This window comes from Chaetura pelagica, unplaced genomic scaffold (assembly GCF_000747805.2).
Source record: "Chaetura pelagica isolate M959 unplaced genomic scaffold, ChaPel_1.0 scaffold130, whole genome shotgun sequence".
In the NCBI taxonomy this organism is placed as follows: domain Eukaryota; kingdom Metazoa; phylum Chordata; class Aves; order Apodiformes; family Apodidae; genus Chaetura; species Chaetura pelagica.
The window spans coordinates 762230-785666 of NW_009951915.1; the positions used below are offsets into that span (position 1 = coordinate 762230).

The following is a 23437-nucleotide window of genomic DNA, read 5'->3' on the forward strand; positions in this document are numbered from 1 at the left end:
GCCAAAGAGTTGCCCTACTAGGGAATAATCCTTGTGCTTTTTGTTTGTTTGTTTGTTTTGAGACAGCACAGCTGTGTTGTAGATTGTTTTCTGTGATTTCTCTCTACTCTAGAAGGTTTTACCCCCCTTCCAACTCTACCCACCTAGCAGGAATGCATTTTGGTTCAATTTATACATTGCAGACCTGTAACTCACAGCAGAGTCCAGTTCATTTCCATCTAGTGCTGATTCCTTCTCTGTTGGTATTGCATCCTTCAGCCTTGCCCATCCTCTTCCAAGAAGAACTGTTGAACAAGGAAGCCACAGAGGGGCAGGCAGTCACTTTGCACTGTAAACTGAGCAAATCGGCCCCGGTCGAGTGGAGGAAGGGCAATAAAGTCCTCAAGCCCAGTGAGAAATACAAAATAGAGCAGGAAGGCCCCTTTGTGGAGCTGACAGTCCGGGATTTGGATTTGACAGACACTGGGGATTACAGCTGTGTGTGTGGAGATCAACAGACTACAGCTGCCTTGACAGTAAATGGTAAAAAGAAATTCTCAGCACGTGCCCCAAGTAAACCCCTATGATTCCAAACTCTCTTCCTCTTTTTCTCCTCTTTCATCTAGTCCCTGCGTACTTTCCATCCTCCCTCCTGCTGATTAATTTTTCTATCCCATTTTCCTTCCCTCTCTCTCCTTTCACCCCATGCCTTCTTGATGTGCTGTTTGTCTTCCGAGGTGCTATTTAAGAATGACAAGTGGAGCACAGGTCCCCAGCTCAGCACAACCTCCCTAGTCCAGTACAGATACTTGTTTATAAGTTTTCCCCTAGGGATTGCCTTAAAAGTGGGAATAATATTTACTTCTTGTAACTTAGACTGTTACACTTGTTATTCATCAGAGGAACAAGTTTTCATCATGTGATGCTACACAGGGACTTTCCTAATGAAAAATTGCCTCCTGCTATTCCCTGCCTTTTTTTTCCACTAATTTGGGTTAAACTCCTCCCAAGCATGTACTTTATTTCTGCAGAACAGCATGAATGTAACTCTTCTGTTTTAAGGGACTCTATAAAAGTACAAACAGTGCCATGAGTCAAGCATTTCCATAGAGCTGCTGTTTTTCTGAAGAGAAACAAAATGCTCTGGGTCTCCTATTGAAATATCTCTAATTTTAACCCCTTGATTTTATGGTGTATAAAGTAAGGGGTAGATGGCATGTCAACTGAAGTTGCAGATAGGCAGACTTGCTTTTAAAGCAAGTTTTAAAGCATGACGACAACAAAAAATTAAAAATCAGGCTGATATCTCTTTTGAAATGTTAGAGGTTGGAACAAAATCCTGGAGTGTGAAGAAGGTCTTGTGGCTTCAGTGACAGGTTCAGGGAGACAAGAGAAAAGAGTGAGTAGGTGATGGGTCAGGCTTTCTCAGCTTTGATGCCATGTCCCTGTTGCATTTACTCTGCAGTCCTTCCTGCTCTTTTCACCAAAGAACTGACAGATGAAGAAGGCACAGAAGGTAAAAGTGTCTCTCTGCACTGTGAGCTGAACAAGGCTGCTGCTAAAGTGGAGTGGAAGAAGGGCTTCAAGATCCTCAAACCAAGTGACAAGTATAAAATGAAACGTGAAGGTGTCGTTGCTGAGCTTATAATCCAAAATCTAGACACGACGGATACTGGGAATTATTCCTGTGTGTGTGGAGACCAGCAGACTATGGCAGTTTTAACAGTACATGGTAAACCAAACAAAGCCAGACACATGCTAAAAGTAACTCCTGTTTTCTCTGTTCACTTGAACAGACACCTGGTTACCCTTCCATCTTTTTCCTTCTGCCAGACTCTTATCCACAGCTTACTGGTGCCAGTGGTGCTCCCAGTGGTGTCAGTGCAGCTGGGGTGTATGGCACAAGGAGTTCCATTAAGGCCCATCAGTTAAAGTACCTTGAAAGTTCCTTTATTTGACTCTACATATGCTCAAGCTCAATAAAATGGGTTGCCTTGAAGGGACTAGGACTTAGGGGTTTTAAGGTTTCATAACATTCCCATGGATTAGGTTATTCCTTGGAATCTTACTCCCATACCCCATTCTTGGAACAACAAGGTGCCTTTATACACATGGGGCAGTTGTCACTGTGTTCAGTTACTCTCCTGTGTAAAACAAGCCCAAACATTCTAAGGAACAACTGTTCCCAGGGAAAACTTTGATTTTTATTGCAACTGGCATGTGCAAAAGGATATGCCAGTTAAGGTGAAAATGCTTGTTTTCCCACCATGGATTGAAATGAGCAATTTCATTTCAAACTGACATTTAGAATGAAACTTCAGCCTTTCAGTTTTAAGGCACAATGTATTTTCATTTGTTTTAGTGTGTGCAAACTTAGCAAAAATCATCCTATTGTAGTTTTTAAAGTCACATCAGGAAATCATTTTTTCCCCCAGAAATTTCAAGTGTTTGTTGTTTTTTTTTCTTGAAATTTCCCATGGAAAAATTAGGTTTTCTTATTCTGTCTGTATTGATCTATGACTCTGAATATGTGCAAAAATGTCTCTTTGAATTACTGCAAGCATTGAATCCTCTCCTGGTGATGAATTTCTTTCCTAACACTGATTCGTGGAAACTATTGAGAATCTATGTTCTTGTATTGATAAATCAGGTCAAGATAAGAGGGAAAAGGAAAATTAAACATCCATGGTTAACTTAAACTCTTCAGGGCATTGGGTCTCACTGCTGATGTTGCTGTCCTTCAGCTCTGCCAGCATTTTTCAAGGAGGGATTGAAGAACAGAGAAGCCACAGATGGTGCCACAGCCACTCTGCACTGCGAGCTGAGCAAGGTCGGTGTCCCAGTGGAGTGGAAAAAAGGGGACAAGACTCTCAAGCCAAGTGATAAATACAGGATGAGGCAAGAAGGTGCTGCTGCAGAGCTTATGATTCGAGATCTGGTGGTGGAAGATACAGGAGAATACACCTGTGTGTGTGGAGATCAGAAGACCTCAGCTGTCTTGACAGTCCATGGTAAAAAGCTCTTCTCTGCTTCGACAGCAGTATCTCAGGGTGATTCCTTTCCTATCAGAAGTCTCTTTCCCACTTGGTTTGATGTTTGAATTCATAATTTCCCGGCTTTGCTGGCTGTGTTTCATCCATCTCCCACTGTCCGTCGGTTTGAAACTGGGGGCTTTGTGGCAAAGAAGAGATGTGAGAATTTATCCTCTTGGCTTTCACTTCATAAAAGTGAAGAAGGCCCCCGTAGGTAAGGCCAAAAGTAGGCAGAGCACCAGCAGGAAGCTTGTTCTCACAGGGTTTGTCCTCACATCCCACTGGTGCCAGCAGACTTTGGTGCTGAACTTGAAGGAATGATCTTTAAAAAAGCTGAGTCCAGTTAGAGATTTTTCCATTTAGGAATGAAAGACTATCCTTCTTTGTGGGACAGTGATCTATTTTGCTGAGGAAATAGTACTTCCCCCCCCCCAAAAAAAATAATCCAAATACAAACCAGTACTCTGCTGGTCCTGATTTAGGGAGTAATGGGGCAGGTCTTGTTCCTGCTTCTGCCATGGGGAACAGCAACAAGCTTCAGTTGTTGGGCAGTCCATGTATAGTTCATATATAGCTCAAATAGATGTGAGAATAGTTTTTATTTGAAATGTATCTTAAGGATAAGATGCTGCTAAGGACAGGGGTAGAACTGTGGAGGCAAAACTCTCTTCTCAGATTTTCTGCACACTTTTACTTCCTCTTCTTTCTCTCAACTGGAGGTTCCTCCCCTCCTCTGACATGTTCCTCTCTGTGTAAGTCGCTTCCTTTTTATTTTGGTGTCGCAGCACAAGGCAATTTGCTGACTGCTGCTAGAAAAAATCTCTGTATTCCTGATGTTAGAAGTATTATGGCCTTGAAAATCAGGGCTTAAAGGTGCACCTGGAGTGATATTACTTTTTTGTTGTTGTTGTTACTGTTTCTGAACAAGAAAGATAAATGATGGTGTCAGAAAATGTAGAGATCTCCAGCCAGCAGTGTTGTCATCTGGGAGAATGACTTTTAATGAAAAATCAGGTCATTCATGTCCAAGATAGATGATTTAATACTGAAACAGGTAGGGAGGACCACTGGAATCAGCTGGGGAATTATGAATGTGCTGTGTAAGTCAACAGTAAAGACAGGTCATGGTGGCAATAGTGAGATCCTGAAGTAGTTTTCTAATAGATGCAGTTTCTAAGGCTTGATGTGAGGGTGGTGAGACCCTGGGACAGGTTGCCCAGGGAAGCTGTGGCTGCCCCATCCCTGGCAGTGTTGAAGGGCAGGTTGGATGGGGTTTGGAGCAACCTGGTCTGGTGGGAGGTGTCCCTGTCATGCAGGTGGGTTGGAACTGGATGATCTTTAAGGTCCCTTCCAACTCAAACAATTCTGTGATTTTATGATTATTTTTTTTTCCCTGTAATAGTGAAGGACTGGCCTTAGGACCTAGTTCTAATTTTCTCAAGGTCTGGTCAAGGGTTTTGATGACTCTCTGTTTATATTATACCCTGTAGCCTTGCCTGCACTGTTCAAAACACAACTTGTCAATGTGGAAGCCACAGAAAATGGAACAGCTGTTCTGCAGTGTGAGTTAACCAAACCCACCTCGGTGGGCTGGAGGAGAGGGCAAAAGGTGCTTGAGCCCAGTGAGAAGTACAAAATGAGGCTGAAGGACACCATTGCTGAGCTGACAATCCATACTCTGGAGGAACAAGATGCAGGAGATTACACATGTGTTTGCGGAGACAAGATGACAACTGCATCCCTGGTGGTGCATGGTAAAATATTTAAGTTTAATAGGGATTTTCTTCTTTGGCCTCTGTGATCTCAGGCAGGATAACTAACTGAGCTTGATCCCATCTATTATCTTAAATTGTTATGACAACTGTATCTGGGAATATCTTTTACTGAAAGTCCTTCTCTTAGGACTGAGAAATAGCACCATACAATCTTCTCTGTCCCTGTTCTTTCATGTTAATGGGACCTGGAAGCAGACGATGAAGACCCTGGTGAAGTTGTGCATAGCACTTTCAGTATTTCCATCAATTCATTTCTCTAGGCTTATCACTGAGAGTTCACTTGTTTTTCTTTCAGTGGAACTGAAAGTTGCTCTGTTATGGTAACAGCTGAGAAAGGCAGGTGAGAATGACCCATTGTAGCCTGGAATATTAAATAACCTCGTTCATTTTAAGTGTTTGTCTGATCTTAAGACAGAGCTGTGCATAGCTCCTTCAAATCCTGGGATAGCTTTCTGTTGTTATATCTTAAGATGTCTTTAGATCATACCTTCCAGTAGTGAAATGGTAGTTTTACAACCCTGATTTCCAAATCAGTTGTGATGTTCTGAGTGTGGTGTGATGCAAAGGGTAAGGCAGGGACACCCCTGAAGTCATCGTTTGCCTCTGAGATACCATGTAGTCTAAAACTTTTAGAGATTAAAGGGTTTTAATCCAGTGGAGCAGTCAAGACACAGTGTTTTTCTCTTCACCTGTGATCTTCAGCCCTTCCTCCACATTTTAAAAAAGAGCTGAAGAATGTGGAAGCCACAGAAAAGGGCACAGCCACTTTCTGCTGCGAACTGAACAAGCCCACAGCTGCCGTGGGATGGAGGAAAGGAGACAGAGCCCTGGAGCCAAATGACAAGTTCACCATGAGATGTGAGGGCACAATTGCAGAGCTGGTGATCCACGAGTTAGAGCTGACAGATGCTGGAGATTACACATGCTGTTGTGGAGAGCAGAACACCACTGCTACACTAAAAGTGAATGGTAATATTTAAATATATATATATATAAGAAAAATAGAATCACTTAAATGGATTATTTTCAACCAGCTGCTTATTTTTTAAGAGCACAGTAGTATCAGCTTTGAAATTGCAGTCCCCTTTTCTGATTATTTTAACAATATGTGGTTGGACATGGACATAAATGCCTGAATGCACAAGTCAGTGTAAGGCCAAGATCAGGAGTTTGTTGCAAAAATTTCAGATGTTCTTCTTGGTATTAACTCATTTCTTTGATGTTCATGTTCAGTAGTTGCTAAAAAAAAAGAAAACCATATTGTTGTGATCTTGGTTGTAAAGATGCTACAGTCCTAAAGTTGAGGATATTGCAATTTGGCAATGAGATCTTTTTGATACAGTTTTCAGTGCTTCAGAACAATTTGGTGTTTGAGTTCTGGTAGACCACTATCTGAGGAGAAACCTCATGGAAAAATTAGATTGATGCCTCAGATATGTTTTCATTTATGAACTTTTCAGTAATGATTTGCATTCTGGTAGAACTTAGACACTCTAGTGAGGTTTCCTTTTCCACCATGGTAGGCGATGCCCAAAGTAAGGTTGGGCTCAGTCTTGCAGAGTCTGAAGAAGCTGAGTCTGATGGGTTCTCCAAGTCATGCCGTAAACCATGTAATTGAAAAAGTTCTGACTTCTCAATAAGATGATTCCCATCTTTCCAAAGTCACTGTTTCAAGGGTCTCAGAGTGGTTACCAATCCTACTTCATTAGGGAAGGCTTCGGTTGTCACATGTGGTTGACAGACCACAGAGAAACTGTCACTTGAATAGCTGCCATGGTCCTACATTCTCCTCATTTTGAACTCCTCAGCCTTGCCTGCACACTTCAAGGAAGAGCTGAAGAATGAAGAAGCCACAGAAGGTGGAACAGCCATGCTACAGTGTGAGCTGTCTAGGGCTGCCTCTGTGGAGTGGAAGAAGAAACACAAAGTGCTCAAACCGAGTGAAAAATACACGATGAGACTGGAAGGGGCTACAGCTCAACTGCTGATCCATGCTTTAGAAGTCAAGGATGCTGGAGAGTATACCTGTGTGTGTGGAGATGAGAAGACCACTGCAGCACTGACAGTGCATGGTAAAGAAAACAGAAATGAGACATTTTGGTGTGCTGTTTCTCCTGTTTCCTCTGAAAGCCTCAGTATTGGCACACAGCGAGTTCTTTATCTAATCTTGCCATCATTAATTCTGTCAGTAATAGATTTTCTTGGTTTTATTGTGATTTTTTTTCTACCTAGATTTGCGGTTCTATTGATCACACTAACATTTTCACTTTGTTCTCCTTTCTCACGTTAGTGCATGGCTGCACTGCCCTGCACCTCACTGCAGGCTGAAGGGTTCCATGTGCTTGCATTCCTTGTCCTGTTTTACTTACTTTTTCACTTGAGCCTAGAGAAATGGAGCAGCAGGAACATTCTTACTTCAGCACACAAAACTTGATTAATGCAACTTTTTAAATTATAACTCTGACCAAGGATCTTGCAGATTTGTATTCTGGTGTTGCAGAACAGTCAGTACTTTAGTATGAGAGTACTTAATGGTCCACAGTCAAATTCATCTGCAACTTCACTTGGAAGAGAGAAAACTTAATTTCCAGTACTAACATAGGCCAGTAGAAATAATTCCACCATCTTTCTCACCCGGAAATTCAGTAGGTCAATGAGGTGATTTCTTATAACTGCCCAGACATTTTCATCTTGCTATCTACCAATAAAACAAAATGGGTTTAGTCCTGAACTTCCAATTTAATAATGGAAAATGGAATTTGAAAAGATCTCTACAGGTCATCTAGTCCATCCTTGAGCCCTGAGACACCATCATGTTTACCTAACCTCACTCCAGTCCTGAAGAACTTGCAGTTCCCCTAGACACTCATTCCACTGTCTAGCCATCAGTACTGCCAGGAAGTTCTTCCTCATTTCAACAGGAGTCTTTCTTGAGTTGTTTTAAGTCATGACTTCTTGTTCCATATCCTGTAGGAATGGAGAAAAGTTTGCAGCTTTCCTCTCTGTGAAAGATTTAAAAACTTCTATCATACCTCCTTTCTGTCTTCTTTTCTACTGACCTAAGCACCTTCAATCCCTTCAGTATTTCTCCATAGGTCACATTTTCTAGACTTCAGCTCAGCTCATCTTTATTGCTTCTGGACGATCTTCAGCTAATCCATATCTTTCTAGATGTGCCACAAGTGCCCCATCTGAGGCTTTGCCAGACTGAAGTAGGATGAAAGGGCTTCATGTGTCTTGCATAAGACACTCCATTTTATATATCCCTATTATGATGTTGACTTCATTCACATCAGAATTGCATTTTTGACTTGCATTTGCTCCGTGATCCCTTTTGGGGTTACAGCCCCAAATATCTCCATGCAGATCTGCAGCTTATTGTTCCCCCTCTTGTATTTGGGTTGTTGATTGTTCCCAAATGTAGTATTTCACATCTGCTCTTGTTGAATTGTAGCCTATTTTTTCACCATTGCTTCATCAGGATCTTCTCTATCCCAATCTTATTTAACAAAGTGCTTTCAGCTTCTCTCCCTTCCCAGCTTGAGACCATATGCAAGGTTAATGACTACTCTGCATTTCATCGTTCAAGTCACTAAAGAAAATTCACTAAAAGAAAAATACTGAGCTCCAGAACACTGAGGACTTCTGCTCAACTCATTCTTTCATTGTCAGTGTAAATCACAGCTGAATAGTCACTCTTTGACTGCGGTTTTCAGACTGGTGGTACTTCCTGCCATAGTTCCACCTATAGCTAAATCAGAGTAAGAGCTTTATCAAAATAAAAGTGTACAGCATATACAGTGTCTATCAGTGAAGCTTGTTAACCTAAACCAAGAAAAATTACACTGATCCAGTCCTTCATGAAGACAGAAGCTGTTGGCACATCCTTGTGTATTGCTATAATATTTTTCAGACAACTAAAACTCAACTTGGAATGGCCATAATTCCTGGAATTCTCTCTCTGCCCCTCCCCTCTTCTCCCTTTTTCCAAGTCAAGCACTGTATGTGGGATTCAGCTTGTAGGTCAGTACTGGTGAGTGTTTCTAAATTCCCACTGTTGTCAGTGGAGATCTGATGAATGGAAACCAGGGAGACGGCTTCGGTGGGTCCATTGACTTGGTCTGGACCTTTCTTGACTTTCCAGGGAACTTAGTTTACTCTTAGTTTACCTGCTGGGAATTAAATGTGTGTATTTCAGACTGTGTGATGTTCTCCACCTCCAAGTTTTCATTTTTTTCCTATCCTTGTTGAGCATCACCCCTTCTCTTTGATTTCTCCAGTGTAACTGCTGATGTCTGGTATTGGATGATGCTGTGCCTTAAGTATTCCATGAAAAATTTTATCTCACCAAGGAGTTTTGAAAATATTCAGCTTATTTTTATGTTCTCTAATCTCTTGTTTTCTTATTCTAGCCAGAATTCCCATTCCTTTCCTAGCTATCATTAACTTTAAATATTAAAGAAGAAAAAGGAACTAAACACTTCAGCTCCCTCCATCTGAAACTTGGTAGTTCAACCACCCTGAAACTTGGTAGTCCAACTTCTCCCTCATTTTTTTTCTTCCTTTTAATCTGTCTACAGAATTTCACTGTATTATTTTCTCTACTGTCTAGTTCAGGCTGACCAGGTGTCCTGCCATTTGCATGCTAATATTCTGATGTTGCCAAGAGCCTCAAGTTGAACTGTGAGGAGAGGACGTGGAAAGCCCCTGGAGTAGTGATCTCCCCATCCAGTTGCTGGATGCAAATGCTTACAGTTGTGTCTGGAGATGTTTGGTATCAGCACCATTTTGCAGACTGCCTTTCAGCCTTTGGTCTCTTTGCCCATCAGGTGACAGATTCCAGGAAAGGTGAACTGCCCTCGACCTTCTTGGGACATGCAGGAATCCTGGCCTTTCTCCTCTTACATCCTTTACTATTCCTTTTACACTCAATTAAACCTCTTGTATTTTATAGGTCTCTTGAGTTTCAGGACATTTAAGAATTGGTGATTTAAGCAGGCTCTTTCTGATGATCCTTGGAGTGAGATAGTCTTTGTAATTATCTCCTTCCTATTGTTTCTTTGAGAAGCTTTCTTCTCTGTTAAACTATCTTGTCCTGTAAGTGTATTTCTGCTCGATCATAAGTAACAATTCTGGAACTACTGAAGCTCTCTTTCTTGTTGCCTCCAGAATTTCCTTCTGCTCTTCTCCATCATTATTTATCCTAAAACCTATGAGCTTTCCTGCCTCATTATTGGTGTCTGCCCAATTATCCTCCACATCTGTATTCTCAAATATTTATTTCTCCCTGGTCAGTCAGGAATTTTAGATCCTCCTCTCCTTTCTTTTATATCTGCTCTATACCCAAAAGTGATTCCCATCCTATTCCAAAGACTTGGCAGACATTGTCCCATCCTACTCATCCCATGGTACATATTAGCACATTGCTGTGCTTTGAATGATCCTATCAGTTATTCCAAAAGGGTTTGGGGTGTTAAGATTCACCTGAACTTCCTGGTGTGAATGTCTTAGAGCAGATTTCCACAATGGAGAAATCATCCTTTTCACTTTTAATTACACCCAGGCATTTTTCAGAGGTCTCTCTGGTTCTACTCTCATTCTGACTCTGGGGCTAGGTCCACAGGCATCCTTAACACTTCAGGTAAAACCTTTTCATTTTTTCCTTGAGCTTTTTTTCCTGATCATGGTGTAACCTGCTATATCAATTTCCTGGACTAAATTATACTGATAAAGTTACAGTTTTAAAATGAAGTTTTCTCATTGGTTATTCTCCATACATGTCTAAACCAATCAGCAAATTTACCTGCTCTATAAGATTTTTTGTGTCTATGATGCAAATTAGTGTTCTCTTTCTGTCAGATGATCCTTGTGTCCATAACTAGGCACAGATAGGTATTGGTATAAATCAGGTTCATTTGTTTTTGGTGACCAAGAACTGTTTGTCATGGAAATGTTTGCTCCTCTGTTCCTCAGCCCTTCCCCCTCTCTTCAAAAAAGAGTTAAGAAATGAGGAGGCCATGGAGGGTGAAGCAGTTACTCTGCACTGTGAGCTGACCAAGACTGCTTCAGTGGAGTGGAAAAAAGGATACACAGTCCTCAAACCTAGCGAGAAGTACAAAATGAGGCAGAAGGATGTCACTGCAGAACTGGTGATCCATGATCTGAATGAGAGTGATGCTGGTGACTATACCTGCGTGTGTGGGGATGAGCAGTCCACAGCTTCCTTAGCCATACATGGTAATAACCAGGTTCATCTAGACTTATCATTCCTTACTGATGAGCTGATGGTTGTATTATTTTTGTTTCTGCTTCTTATCTCTGCGTGGTTCCTCTGAGTGTCACAGTCGTGGGAATTAATTTGCATTTTGTGATTTAAGGGAAAACCTGCCACCCCAATTCCTTGTACAAAGTGGTTTTAGGGCCTAACCCTTAAAGCAGATGTGAGATTAGGCCCAAAGACAGCTCTCCACTGCTGCCCTCATCTGTCCTTCTCCCCAGCTCCCTGTGTCCCTGACCAGGAGGCTGTGTGTGCTGCTCCATGTTAACCCTCTGTCTGTTGCATCCTCAGCCCTGCCTGCACACATCAAGGAAAGCCTGAAGGACCAGGAGGTAACAGAAGGCCAAGCAGCCTCTCTGCGCTGTGAGTTGACCAAGGTTGCTCCAGTAGAGTGGAGAAAGGGAAGCAGTTTGCTCAAAGCCAGTGACAAGTACAAAATGAGACAGGAGGGCACAGTCATGAAGCTGCTTATCCAGGAGGCAGAACTGAAAGATGCTGGAGAATACACTTGTGTGTGTGGAGAACAGCAGACAACGGCTGCCTTGACCGTGCATGGTAAACAGCATCTGTGTGTTCTTATATATGGTGTTTTATATATGGTGTTTTTCTCTATCAGCTCATCCCTGTTTTGTGTTCACCTGTGGCTGAATCTGCTGTTTGTTTATTTATTTTTTTTTTAATTTGTAAGCTGACTGTAAGACCTACTTGTCTGCTTTTCTGTGGTTTGTCCGGTGTCCCAGAATTATGGGGAAAGGAAATTCTTTCCACCCTGAAACTGTCCCTGTTTCTGTCCCACCACCCTCATCACCTGTGCACCAAGTGTCATTTTTAATGCCCTCTGTCCGTTTTGTGACCTTCAGCCCTGCCTGCACTTTTCAAAGAAGAACTAAAGGACCTGCAAGCCATGGAAAGCCAAACAGCCACTCTGCGTTGTGAGCTGACCAAGGCTGCATCTGTCTCATGGAAGAAAGGAAACAAAATACTCAGGGCAAGTGAAAAATACATCCTGAGGCAGGATAATGCCCTTGCTGAGCTGGAAATCCAGGACCTAGAGCTGCAGGATGCAGGAGATTACACCTGTGTGTGTGGAGACCAGCACACCACGGCTTCTCTGACAGTGAATGGTAAATTCATCTTGCAGATGCCTGTTCATTGTTTGTTTCCTTGAAACACCCTGGTGCTCTGATGAAGTGTTCACCTGACAGCTTTTTCCTAGGGATTATTCTGAGTTCAGTAAAGGAGAACTTCTTGTTCTGACATTTAAGTTTGGTCACGTATTCCTGAAGATGAAGGGAGATGTGGATGTGACTATTTCTCCATGCAGGCATGTTGTAAATTTAAGGGATTGGTGCCTAAGTTAGACCTGCTGAGATGTCCTGCCCCAACCTGTTGTACTTTGACCTGTCTGCTCAGTATTTCTTTTCTCACTGTCTCTGCTGGATTTAGTTTTCCAGATCATTGTAGTGATAACCTCATCCTCAATGACTGAAGTACCTGACTTGGCCAGATCTGAACTTCAGTTGAAAATTCATGATGCTGATGGCAAAAGCAGAGTTCCTAGTTTAAATGCACTATCTATTGACTTTCCATTCCCAGCCCTGCCAGTGCTTTTCAAGGAGGAACTGAAGAATGAAGAAGCCCAAGAAGGAGCATCTGCCTCTCTACATTGTGAATTAACCAAACCAGCTCCAGTACAGTGGAAAATAGGGTCCAAAGTGCTCAAAGCAAGTGACAAATATCAAATGAGGCAGACTGGCACCACTGCAGAGCTGGTCATTCATGACCTAGAAGTAAAAGATGCTGGAGATTACACCTGTGTGTGTGGAGACCAGAAGACAACAGCAACTTTAACAGTTCATGGTAAAAAGGCCTGATTACATTTATTAAATAGCTCTGTAGATAGACATCAACAAGAAATTCAGCTGTTTCTGTCTTGGGTCAGTAACTTTGCTTTTCCCCCTTTCCCTTAATTCTATATGTAGCTCATTTCTCACTGAGGAAGACTAGCTTAGGGCAAATTTGGGGGTCATCTGTCCCCCTTTAAAAGGTGAAAATGAAATGTTTCTTTCTTTCCAAGTCACCTCTTCTTGGACATTTATATTTTCCAGCTCTTTCCCCCCTTTATCCCCCTGCTTCAGCCAATCACAGTTTCCTCCACAACACAGGTGGTCTGTCAGGCCCTCTGCTCTCGTCTCCTTGTCCAAAGGACAAGTGAGGCTTGGGGCAGCAGATGGAGGAGGAGATGTTGCTGTGCTGGCTGACCTGGCTGACACTTGCTCCAGGGGGTACAAGAACCTTTAAGTAATTCAGACATGCAAATGATAGAAGAGTTTCCATTTCAGAGCTTGATACTCCTAACCTAGGTTTGAAAGATGCAGGAGCCTACACCTCTCTGTGTGGGGGTCAGGACTACCTTAACAGTTAAGTATTAAAAAAGAAACCCAAGCCCACAGATTATCAGCAGTTATTCTCTTCTTCATCATACCAGCTCCCAATAAAGAAATCCAGAAATAAACCCTGGGTTACATTAATAACCTCTTTACCACATATTCTGCTCTCCTCTCATCAGTGAGTAACAGTTTTAATAGAGTAGCATCCTTGACTATGAGCAACTTGGTCAAAGAGACCCAGTCATGTCCCCTCCAGCTTTTTCCAAAAACTTCTGATCCTCCCCTGAGGCTTTTCTGAGACACAGACTTTCTTTTCTGAGACATAGATTTTTCTGAAGCATTTGGGGTATATTTGTACCCTTATACAGTAGCTGCACACAAGGCACATTTGTGGGTAAATGTTCATAATTATTTTTCAAGCAGGTTATTTCCTGCAGGTTGCTCTGTCTTTGAGTTTTAATTTTCAAAATGGGAAATTGGCAGAACTTGAAATTTCAATTTAAAACTAGAAGTGAATTGATTTTGAAATCTGACTGATTTCCTGTTGGTGGGTCTGTCAGTTTTTAGTAAAAACAGATCAGAAGATAACAACACCCACCTTCACTAAATCATAGCTGTGTAAGTAAAATAGTACTGTATCCAGCAGTGTTAGTTGTGAGTGTTGTTGACCCACAATCAGGATCTTTATTCTTCTTCCACTATGAAAAATAAGAGACACCCAGGGGATCGGTCCCTTACAGTGCATGAAACCACATCACACTTGAAGAAGGATGCTCAGGGTTTCTGAACTTGGCTAAGTATGTTTATGATAGGCTGGGAAAGAGAGGCATGAAAGGGAATAATCCCAAGCATGAAAAAGAAATAAGGATTTTAATTCTGGTTTTCTGGTGACCATTTGTCCGTGTTGCATCCCTCAGCTCTGCCACCGCTCTTTAAGGAGGAGCTAAAGAACAAGGAAGCAAAGGAAGGTGGAGAAGCCTCCCTACACTGTGAGCTCTCCAAGGCTGCTCCAGTGGAGTGGTGGAAGGACCAGAGGATTCTCAAAGCAAGTGAGAAATACAAAATGAGACAGGAAGGGACCAAGGCAGAGCTGGTGATTTGCGGAGTATCTGAGGAGGATGCAGGAGAATACACCTGTGTGTGTGGAGAGCACCAGACCATGGCTGTCTTAACAGTACAGGGTAAAAACCATGTTTCCTAACAGGAAAAGTCTGTCCTCTGCTGTAAGGTGTTCAGTTTTCCATGTCTGTTTGATCACACTTATTAACTGAAGTTCCATTCACTTGAAAGCATTCCCTGCCTTTGATGACCTGCAGGCTGGGTATATTAGAAAATACCTCCCTGCCTTTTCCTGTGCTGTCCTTTGTCTTTTCCTTTCCTTAAGCACAAATCTGCTATCCTTTCATCCTTCCCTCTGGCATTCCTTTCCTAGCATATAAACTCTCTCTTCTTTTGTCTTTCCCTTCCTGCATTTATTCTCTAAAACACAAATATGCTTATTCCTGGTTGTTCCTTTCTGGCATTCTCAATACCTACCATTTTACTGGAGTATAGAGTAGAATAAGACTGTATTAGTTACAATTTCTTCTGTCCTGAGTTATGTTTATACTGGGTTTTGTGCCCATAACCTCTGTCCTAATGCATAGATTGGCACTGGAAGACAGATTTTCTAAGCAGGAAAGAATAAATTCTTTCTGTGACCTCCTCCTGCTCTTATTTTGTTGGAAGAACCAGTTGCTGTGCAAAGAAAAGTGGTGCTTCAGCTTCTGGAGGAGGGAAATGTGCCAGATCCTAGAGACTAAACCTGGTTTCTAGCCTGGATGTTTTAACTTAGCTGCACTGCTATGGAGTGAGACTAAATTTGAGATCTGAGGTATCCAACCTTGTTGCCCAGGAGGAATATCCCATAATCCCACTTAGTTATTAGAGAGACATATGTTAAGATTACCAAATTTATTCCAAGTTCACAACTTGCAGTGGGTACTAGAATTGTGTTCAGTGAGGACAATGTGTTCTGAGACAAGAAGGCAGGTTGGGAATCAGCATCTGGGGATTTTCTTTGAGGTCGAGAAGAATCTGTGAGGCCTGGCTGCATCTTTTCAAGGGTACCTCAAGGAAGAAGGAGAGATGATGAGTAAGGAGCTGTGTCATCACTCAGAGCTCATCAGGGAAGCTCTGTAAGTAGAAAAAGAGAGCACAAAGACCTGAAGTTTGTGAAAGACTCCAACTCATGTGAACTAAGGATGTCAGAGTTTATATTCTTAATTCATTTTACACGCAAACTTGCAGGAAGCAGGTGTAAATCTCTTGAGGACAGTGCAATTTTGCTAGTAGGAAGCCAGCATAAACCCAAAAAGATTAGGGTATATATTCTCAGTATGATTTTTTCATTTCTCTCACCTCTCTGCTTCTGATGCTCACCTTTCCATAACCTTCACAACTTTCCTCTGTCACTTCCTACTCTCTCCCATCCCTGGAGATATCCTCAGTTTATAATACTTTTTACCTGCATCCTTCAGCTGTGCCTCCATTTTTCCAAGAAGAAATGACCAGCAAGGAAGCTGTAGAAGGTGGAATGGCCACTTTGCACTGTGAGCTCAGCAAGGCATCTGCCAGTGTTCAGTGGAAGAAGGGACATCACATCCTCACACCGGGCAACAAGTACAGCATGAGACAGGAAGGCTGTGTTGTGGAGCTGACAGTTCACCATTTAGACTCAAATGATGCTGGAGATTATACCTGTGTGTGTGGAGAGAAGAGCACCACAGCAACCTTAACAGTGCATGGTAAAGTAACCAGTGGGACTAATGTCCTCCAAACCCTAGACCTGCCCAAGTTTCCATTGCTACAGTCCGTTCCCATTATTCCCTTTCTGTTTTCTTGCACTTTTGTGTTCATTTGGACTTGGCTTATGTGCTTCCTTTTTCTGTTAGAACTGGGAAGAGTTGCCTGCTGTTTTTCTCCTCTTCAGCTGTGCTGTTCCTTCTCACTGTCTCACTTTCCTTGCCCTGATGCAGAGTCCAGGGAAGATGAGGGAGATTTTTCCATTATATTCCACAGACCTGGATCAGGGCTCAACAGCACATGATGCAACTTCTCCCCCAGGACCTCATCTAGCTACTTTTTAAGGAATATTCACTCTCTATGGTAATTCTTTTACTCTTCAGCACTGCCTCCAGAATTCAAAAGAGACCTGAAGGACCTGGAAGCTGTAGAAAATGGGACAGCTGCTCTACACTGTGAGCTGACTAAACCTGCTGTGGTGGAGTGGAAGAAAGGGCAGGAGGTGCTCAAAGCCAGCAGCAAATATGAAATGAGTCAAGATGGTGCTGTTGCAAAGCTGGTTATCCATGAGCTGGATGTGGAGGACAGTGGAGATTACACCTGTGTGTGTGGAGATCAGCAGACAACTGCCACTTTGACAGTCAAGGGTAAAAGAAAAAAATAGTTTAAAAATGTAAAAATAGTTTAGAAAGGGCTAATATCACAGTATATTCTGAAAGCACAAGTCCTGTGTTAGTGTCACTGATGGAGAAGACTTGGCTACATTCCTAAGGAAGGTGTGTGGAATATCATGGTCTATACAACCTAATAGAGTGACCAGGTAGAAAATGGGAATTTCAAAGCTAAACTAAGTGCATTTGGTCAGTATATTGGATTCAGGATAATTGTAATCTTTCCTGCACATGGCCTGCCTTAAGAGGGAAGCTGAGCTCTTACAACTCCCTGCTGACCCTCAGAATACCTCTTTAGTGATCAAGGCAACCTGTTGGCTAATTTTGTAGTAGGGAAAATATTCTGCCATTTTTAGGTCATAGATTATTTTAAGCTTCTATATACTTCACAGAAAATGTGACTTCATTAGACCAATTTCTTCTGCTTCTGCAGATATTCCTATTACTTCTTTAGGGAAATAAGCTCATACTTTGGATACAAAACATTGAGGTTTAGATGCACCTGCAAAAAAAGCTCTTTCAGTGCTTTCATTTTCTTTCTACTTTCTCTTTCCCAACCCCCAACTGCAGTGTGTTGCAAGTTATATTTCTATTTTATAGCCCTACCAGCACTTTTTAAGCAAGAGCTGAAGAACACCGAGGCAGAAGAAGGTGGTACAGCAACACTGAGGTGTGAGCTTACCAAACCCAAGGCTCCAGTAGAGTGGAGGAAAGGAGACACTACTCTCTACCCTGGTTTGAAATATGAGATGAAGCAGCAGGGCTCCACTGCTGAACTGGTCATTTGTGACTTAGAACTGGATGATTCGGGGCAGTACACCTGTGACTCTGGGCATCAGCAGACAACAGCTGTGGTCACTGTACATGGTAGGCAGAATATTGACCCTTGGCTCAGTAGAGATGAAGGGAGAGGAGCATCTCTCAATGTTCCCTACAGCTGTTTCTTTGTTTTGCTGCTGGTCCACACCAGCAAACATATCCTACTTAAGCATGATACAAGTTAAGTTGAGTTAGGGAGGTGCTGCTTGCAGTATCTGGAGTGATTAAACAGCATCAAAGTAATTAAATGTTGCCATGATGTCAAAATATGATAAACCCTCCTGTTCTATGAGTGCAAGGGGTGCATGTGGGAATGGATAACAGAAAATAAGCCAGGCAGGCTGGTAGTTATTTTGGCTTGTTGATTATTTCAGTAGGGATAAGGAATGCCTAACTGGGGGTAACGCCTGGTTGGGATGATAAAAGATGCAACAATTGGTGGATAAATGGAATTCTATAACATGTGAAGGTGCTGTATTGTTACTTGAGACTTTGAGCCTCAGGTGTAAACACTGAGCTCATCCCTGCCTCTTCTACCATCCTGAGCAAGATCTTGCCAGGAATGTGGATTTCCTCTCCCATTTATCACTCTATGGTCATCTCACACTCTATTGGGCCATCATGTTTTGAATTCTAACTTCATCTTTTATACATTGATAGAAGCTTTATTTGAGGGGGAAAATATACTTTACTTAATACTGCAAACTCACAGACCTCTTATTAAGGCACAAGGGTCCATGCTCTACTGTGTCCCAGTGGTTGATGACTAAAGCTTCACTATCTGGCATCAGCATATTTCTGCAGGAAAGTCTGACTCCTTCAGACCACAAACCAGGCCATTCTGAGGACCACCCTCTAAGACCAGCTCTCACCATCTGGTTCATGTAATGGCTCCAGAAATGTGCTACCAAGACAGAGTTGCAGGCCAAGGATTGTGGCCTCATTAGGATAGGCCATTTCTGAAGAACAGTGATAAGAATATGTCCTTTCTGGACTAAAACACTCTGAAAACATTGCCTTCTCAAATTTTGCAGCACTGCCTGTCACATTTAAACAACCCCTTCAAAATAAGGAATCAGAGGAAGGAGGTACAGCTACATTCTGTTGTGAGCTGTCGAAACCCAATGCTGCAGTGGAATGGATGAAAGGAGGAGTGGGGCTGCAGCCCAGCCAGAAGTATGAAATGAGGCAAAGGGAAGGCTGGGTAGAGCTTTTAATACATAATCTCAAGTTAGAAGATACAGGAGAATACAGCTGTGATACAGGGGATCAGGAAACCAAGGCATCTTTAACTGTGAAAGGTAGGTGGTGGGAGGAGACTCCTAAAGGAATTTATTCCATCCAACATGCAAATGAACAGTTTGAATATTAACATCTTGAAGCACATTATTTTTTTCCCCCTATAAATGTTTTCCTTTTCATCTGCTCTACAAGGATACTTATTCTTTTTTTTTAAATGAGAATGGAAGAAAAGGATACTTTGTCCATCCAGTGTTGCATTTGAGTCTTTGGTTCTAAGAAGAAATACTTTCTAGATTTATGGCTGGAGATAATTTTTTTTAAAAAAGAGCAATACCTTAGCATAACATCTGGACACCTCACATGATATGTGGTTTAAATATTTTATTTTTTTTTAATTCTTCCAAATTCTGGAAGGACACTGATAATGGTCTTTGTGATCCATCAAGGCTGTCCACGGAGTTTTCAACTTCTTTACTCTTGACATCTTTGTTAGATCAGCCAAAGGATAAATTAATTTAAAGGATCCAACCCTGAGAAGGACCTGAGGCAAGGAACAAAGGGAATAAATGTTGTAGGTGCTGATGGCTGCTTCTGATGCAGCAAAATCTCCTAGTAGCTCCAGGCAAATTGGAAGAGATGGATCCTGCCTAGGAACACAGCACTTGCAAAACACAGTATCTTGTTCCCTGAACTGCCAGTCTAACTGTGTTAAGCAGAACTTGACTCAAGCTTCAATAAAAGCTCCTTTTGCTTCTTTTTTTCCCCCCCTTTAGCTCTGCCAGTTCTTTTCAAAAAGGAGCTGAAGGACAAGGAGGCAGAAGAAGGAGCAGCAGTGAAGTTCCAGTGTGAGCTGACAAAGGATAATGCAGCAGTGGAGTGGAGAAAAGGCACCATGGAGCTCTTCCCTTGTGCCAAATATGAGATCAAATTAAGTGGTCACAGAGCTGAACTCGTGATTCATAATGTAGAACCAGAAGATGCCTCTGATTATACTTGTGACACAGGAGACCAGCAGAGCACAGCAGTCCTCAGAGTGAATGGTTAGCATTGCTTTGGAACGGAACAAGAGAAGAGAAGGGATTTCTGAAATTGTGTGCATGATAGTGTTTATTCATTGGTGAATAAGGCATCCCAAAATTTAGGATAAAGAGGAAAGCAGGTGCCCAGTCATGAATGAGAATACAGAAAAATTGATCTGGTGGGAAAGAATTTGCAGAATGGTTATTTAAGACTGGAAAGTACAATGGTAGATCTAACAGATCTTTAGTTTTTTGCACTTTGCATTCATTGCCAGTTCAGCTGAATCAATTACTAACAATAAGTGATTTACAAAGTAATTTGATATATCTACTATATTCAATTTTTGTAATGCTCTCCCAGGAGGATCCTGAAAACACTGTGTTTAGACAAACCAGAAATTATGTCTGTGGTTAATAACCATCTGTGACATGTTTGTGGTCACCCCAAACTGCTGAGTGGAACTTATGGCTTTGGTCTAAACCACAGCCTTTCACACCACATCCTCTTGCAATGAACTTGACCCACAAAGCAGCCACTGGGTCAATTACGAGTGAAATGACCCTGTACTCCTTTGCATGTATCACAATAGGGTTTAGACAGAAGAACCACAAGCACTGAGATTTCTGTTTTCACATCTGCTCTCACACACACACATGTTGGATAGTTCCTTCTTGTTTTCATCAGGCTGTTCTCTGAGCTGTTCTATGCCTTGTGTGGATAAATTTAGTCCATTTGCATCTACGTCATCGGGAAGAACTTACCATTGATGGTCTTGAAATGACAGCAGAGAAACTGGAGATGTGTTTAAAGCTTTACATCATTTACAGTGTTGGAAGTCCTGAGTATTTCTGTTAAAACGAATGGATTTACACTAGTTATAATCAGAAAGTATCAGGTCTTGCTTAGCCAAAAGCTTTATGCACGCTGCAGTTTCCAACATCCAGAGTAGATGTACAAAAGGCTTTATGTGGATGCCCTTGATTTTAGGAGAAACAAACATATTTGGGGAACTTTCTGATCCTCTCCTGGTCAGGATATGCACAATATCAATCTGTTTATAGAGATAAAAAGGGTTGTTATTATTATATAACCACTTAATGCAAATTTCTTCTGCAGCATCAGAGCCTGGGGAGCCTTGTGCTGAGTTGTCCAGACTCGGCGTTCAAGCTCAATGAAAAGTGCATTAATGAAGGGTTTTTCACTTTGCAGCCACCAAACCCCGGCTGAAGCAGCAGCTGAAGAATGAAGAGGTGGAAGTGGGAGGAACAGCCAGGCTGCGCTGCGAGATTTCCATCAGCAAAGCAGAAGTGGAGTGGAGGAAAGATGGAGCCACCCTTCAGCCCAGCTCCAAGTATGAAATGAGGCAGGACGGCACCTTCCGCGAGCTGTGGGTTCATCGCTTGGAGCCCGGTGATGCTGGAGAATATTCCTGCAAGGCTGGGGATGAGACAAGCTCTGCAAAACTGACCGTGACAGGCAAGACCCGTTTACTGGGGCGAGGGGATTTTCACTTTAGGGTGCTAAGATTTATTATTATGGTTGTGATAGATAATTTGTTAAACTCTTGTGATAAACACAGAGCATAAAAAATTCTTACGGTCGATGAACGCAACGAAGCAAGTCCACTTGGTGGACAGGAAAGGATAAGGCAGTTGTAATTTCTGACTTGTGGCTTGAAATATTTGCCTGACATCATATGCATGGGAAGGAACAGATGATCCACCCCGAGCTTCCAGTCATGTGATAGCTGCATCTGGCCTCAGTGTTGTTACAGAGAGAGCTTGTGTTCAGGTTGGACCACTGGTGTGGAACAACTGCTGCTGGCAGCTCTACAGGCCACTTCATTTTACTCAGCACACGAAGCTCAGCTGCACCAGCTTTCATGCAAATGGTGACCTCAGTGGTATGAATACACACAATGCTTGCTCAGGTGAAGGTTGAGCTGCTTTTCCTGTGGTATTCCCCAGCAGATCTGGGGTGTGTACAGCTTCTCCCTTTTGCGGGCTGTCTGTACAACCCTTGCACAGACCTGCAGGTCCCCATCTCTTCTAGAAACAGGACTCCAGCAAACTGAAGTGCAGATAGCCCATGCTTAGGATAATCCAGTGAGTCCTGCTGAGAAAATGGAGCCAAGCAGATCCCCAGCCAGTTTGGAACACCAACACAGGGTGTATGCAATTCTGTTTGCAAAAAGACAGCAGAGGGGATCAGGTTTAAATGTTGTTCTGAGAAGATATCTGAGTGCAAATGTGACAAAATCCTGATTTTTTTGCATCTGATGTTCATGCCTTATTCACCCAGTTAAAGTATCAAACATTCAATTAAAAATCAAAGAACAATGTGAAAGAACAAGTAATAAAACCACTAACTGAAATACATTGGCCATGGTACCAAGTGTGCTGGAGGTAGGGAAGCAGCAGAATTTGAAACACATGATGTGAGAGGCTGTGCTGTCTCCATCCTTGGAGATACCCAAAGCTGGGCAACCTGCTGTGAGCTGGTCCAGGTGGCCTACAGAAACCCACTCCAATTGGTATTATTTGATGGTTTTCTGATCTGACCCCTGTTTTCCCTTTCATGGCTTGACTGCTGGTGGGTTGTTTGCAGAGCCTGACGTGACCATCGTGAGAGGCCTCCAGGACATGGTGGTGTTTGAAGGGGATGATGTCACATTTCAGTGCCAGGTCTCTCACGAGAACGCAAGGGATGTCGAGTGGAAGCTACAGGATGTTGCTCTGCAGAACAATGAAATGAACGAGATCTCAGTGGAGAAGGGGAAGATTCACACCCTGACCTTAAGGAAGGTGACTGAGCAGGACATCGGCACCGTCGCTTTCCGAGTGGGACCCTACACCTCGAAGGCAGAGCTCACAGTAAAAGGTCAGGGTTCTCTGTGACGTGGGAAAGGGACAAGGTTGACGAGAACAGGTGACATTTTGCTCATGCTAAGAGTGAATTCAAGGCCATCATTCACCCTTTGGGAGCCCACGATAGTAGTGTGCTTGTGCTTCAGAGCATACCTGCTGTGCTGGTGTGGTCTCATAGACCACATCCCCATGGGTGGACAGTGGATATGTCACCAGGGTTCTGAAGTGGATTGGTTTCTAGAGAAACTCTAGAGGCTCTAGTAGGTGGATTGATAGATCTGTAATTTTCATTGCTTCTTCTTTCCATGTTTTTGTTTGGTTTTGGTTATTTTATTTTATTTTATTTTATTTTATTTTATTTTATTTTATTTTTCTCCTTTGGAGTCTTTGTCTAAACACTGTTTTGAAGGAATTCTTAGCCACACATAGAATAGTTTTAGCTTTAAAGGGCCTTTAAGATCATCAAAGCCAGCTGTTAAGCCAGCACTCTCCCATATTCACCACTAAGCTGTGTGCCTCAGTACCCTATCTACAGGTCTTTCACATACCTCAAGGGGTTGTGACTCAGCTTTCACTTCACC

General features: G+C 42.4%; 1 protein-coding gene across 1 annotated transcript in view; it reads left to right on the forward strand.

Moving 5' to 3' along the window:
- Nucleotides 1-23437, forward strand: part of OBSCN (obscurin, cytoskeletal calmodulin and titin-interacting RhoGEF) — a 183002-nt gene that overhangs the window by 72353 nt on the left and 87212 nt on the right. The window contains exons 40-55 of the mRNA XM_009994678.1: nucleotides 259-522; nucleotides 1445-1711; nucleotides 2724-2990; nucleotides 6595-6858; nucleotides 10760-11023; nucleotides 11355-11618; nucleotides 11924-12187; nucleotides 12660-12923; nucleotides 14371-14634; nucleotides 15973-16239; nucleotides 16621-16884; nucleotides 17509-17775; nucleotides 18762-19028; nucleotides 19743-20009; nucleotides 21199-21465; nucleotides 22597-22869. Of these exons, the coding sequence (XP_009992980.1) occupies nucleotides 259-522; nucleotides 1445-1711; nucleotides 2724-2990; nucleotides 6595-6858; nucleotides 10760-11023; nucleotides 11355-11618; nucleotides 11924-12187; nucleotides 12660-12923; nucleotides 14371-14634; nucleotides 15973-16239; nucleotides 16621-16884; nucleotides 17509-17775; nucleotides 18762-19028; nucleotides 19743-20009; nucleotides 21199-21465; nucleotides 22597-22869 (4254 nt within the window). The remainder of the gene's footprint in view (nucleotides 1-258; nucleotides 523-1444; nucleotides 1712-2723; nucleotides 2991-6594; nucleotides 6859-10759; nucleotides 11024-11354; nucleotides 11619-11923; nucleotides 12188-12659; nucleotides 12924-14370; nucleotides 14635-15972; nucleotides 16240-16620; nucleotides 16885-17508; nucleotides 17776-18761; nucleotides 19029-19742; nucleotides 20010-21198; nucleotides 21466-22596; nucleotides 22870-23437) is intronic.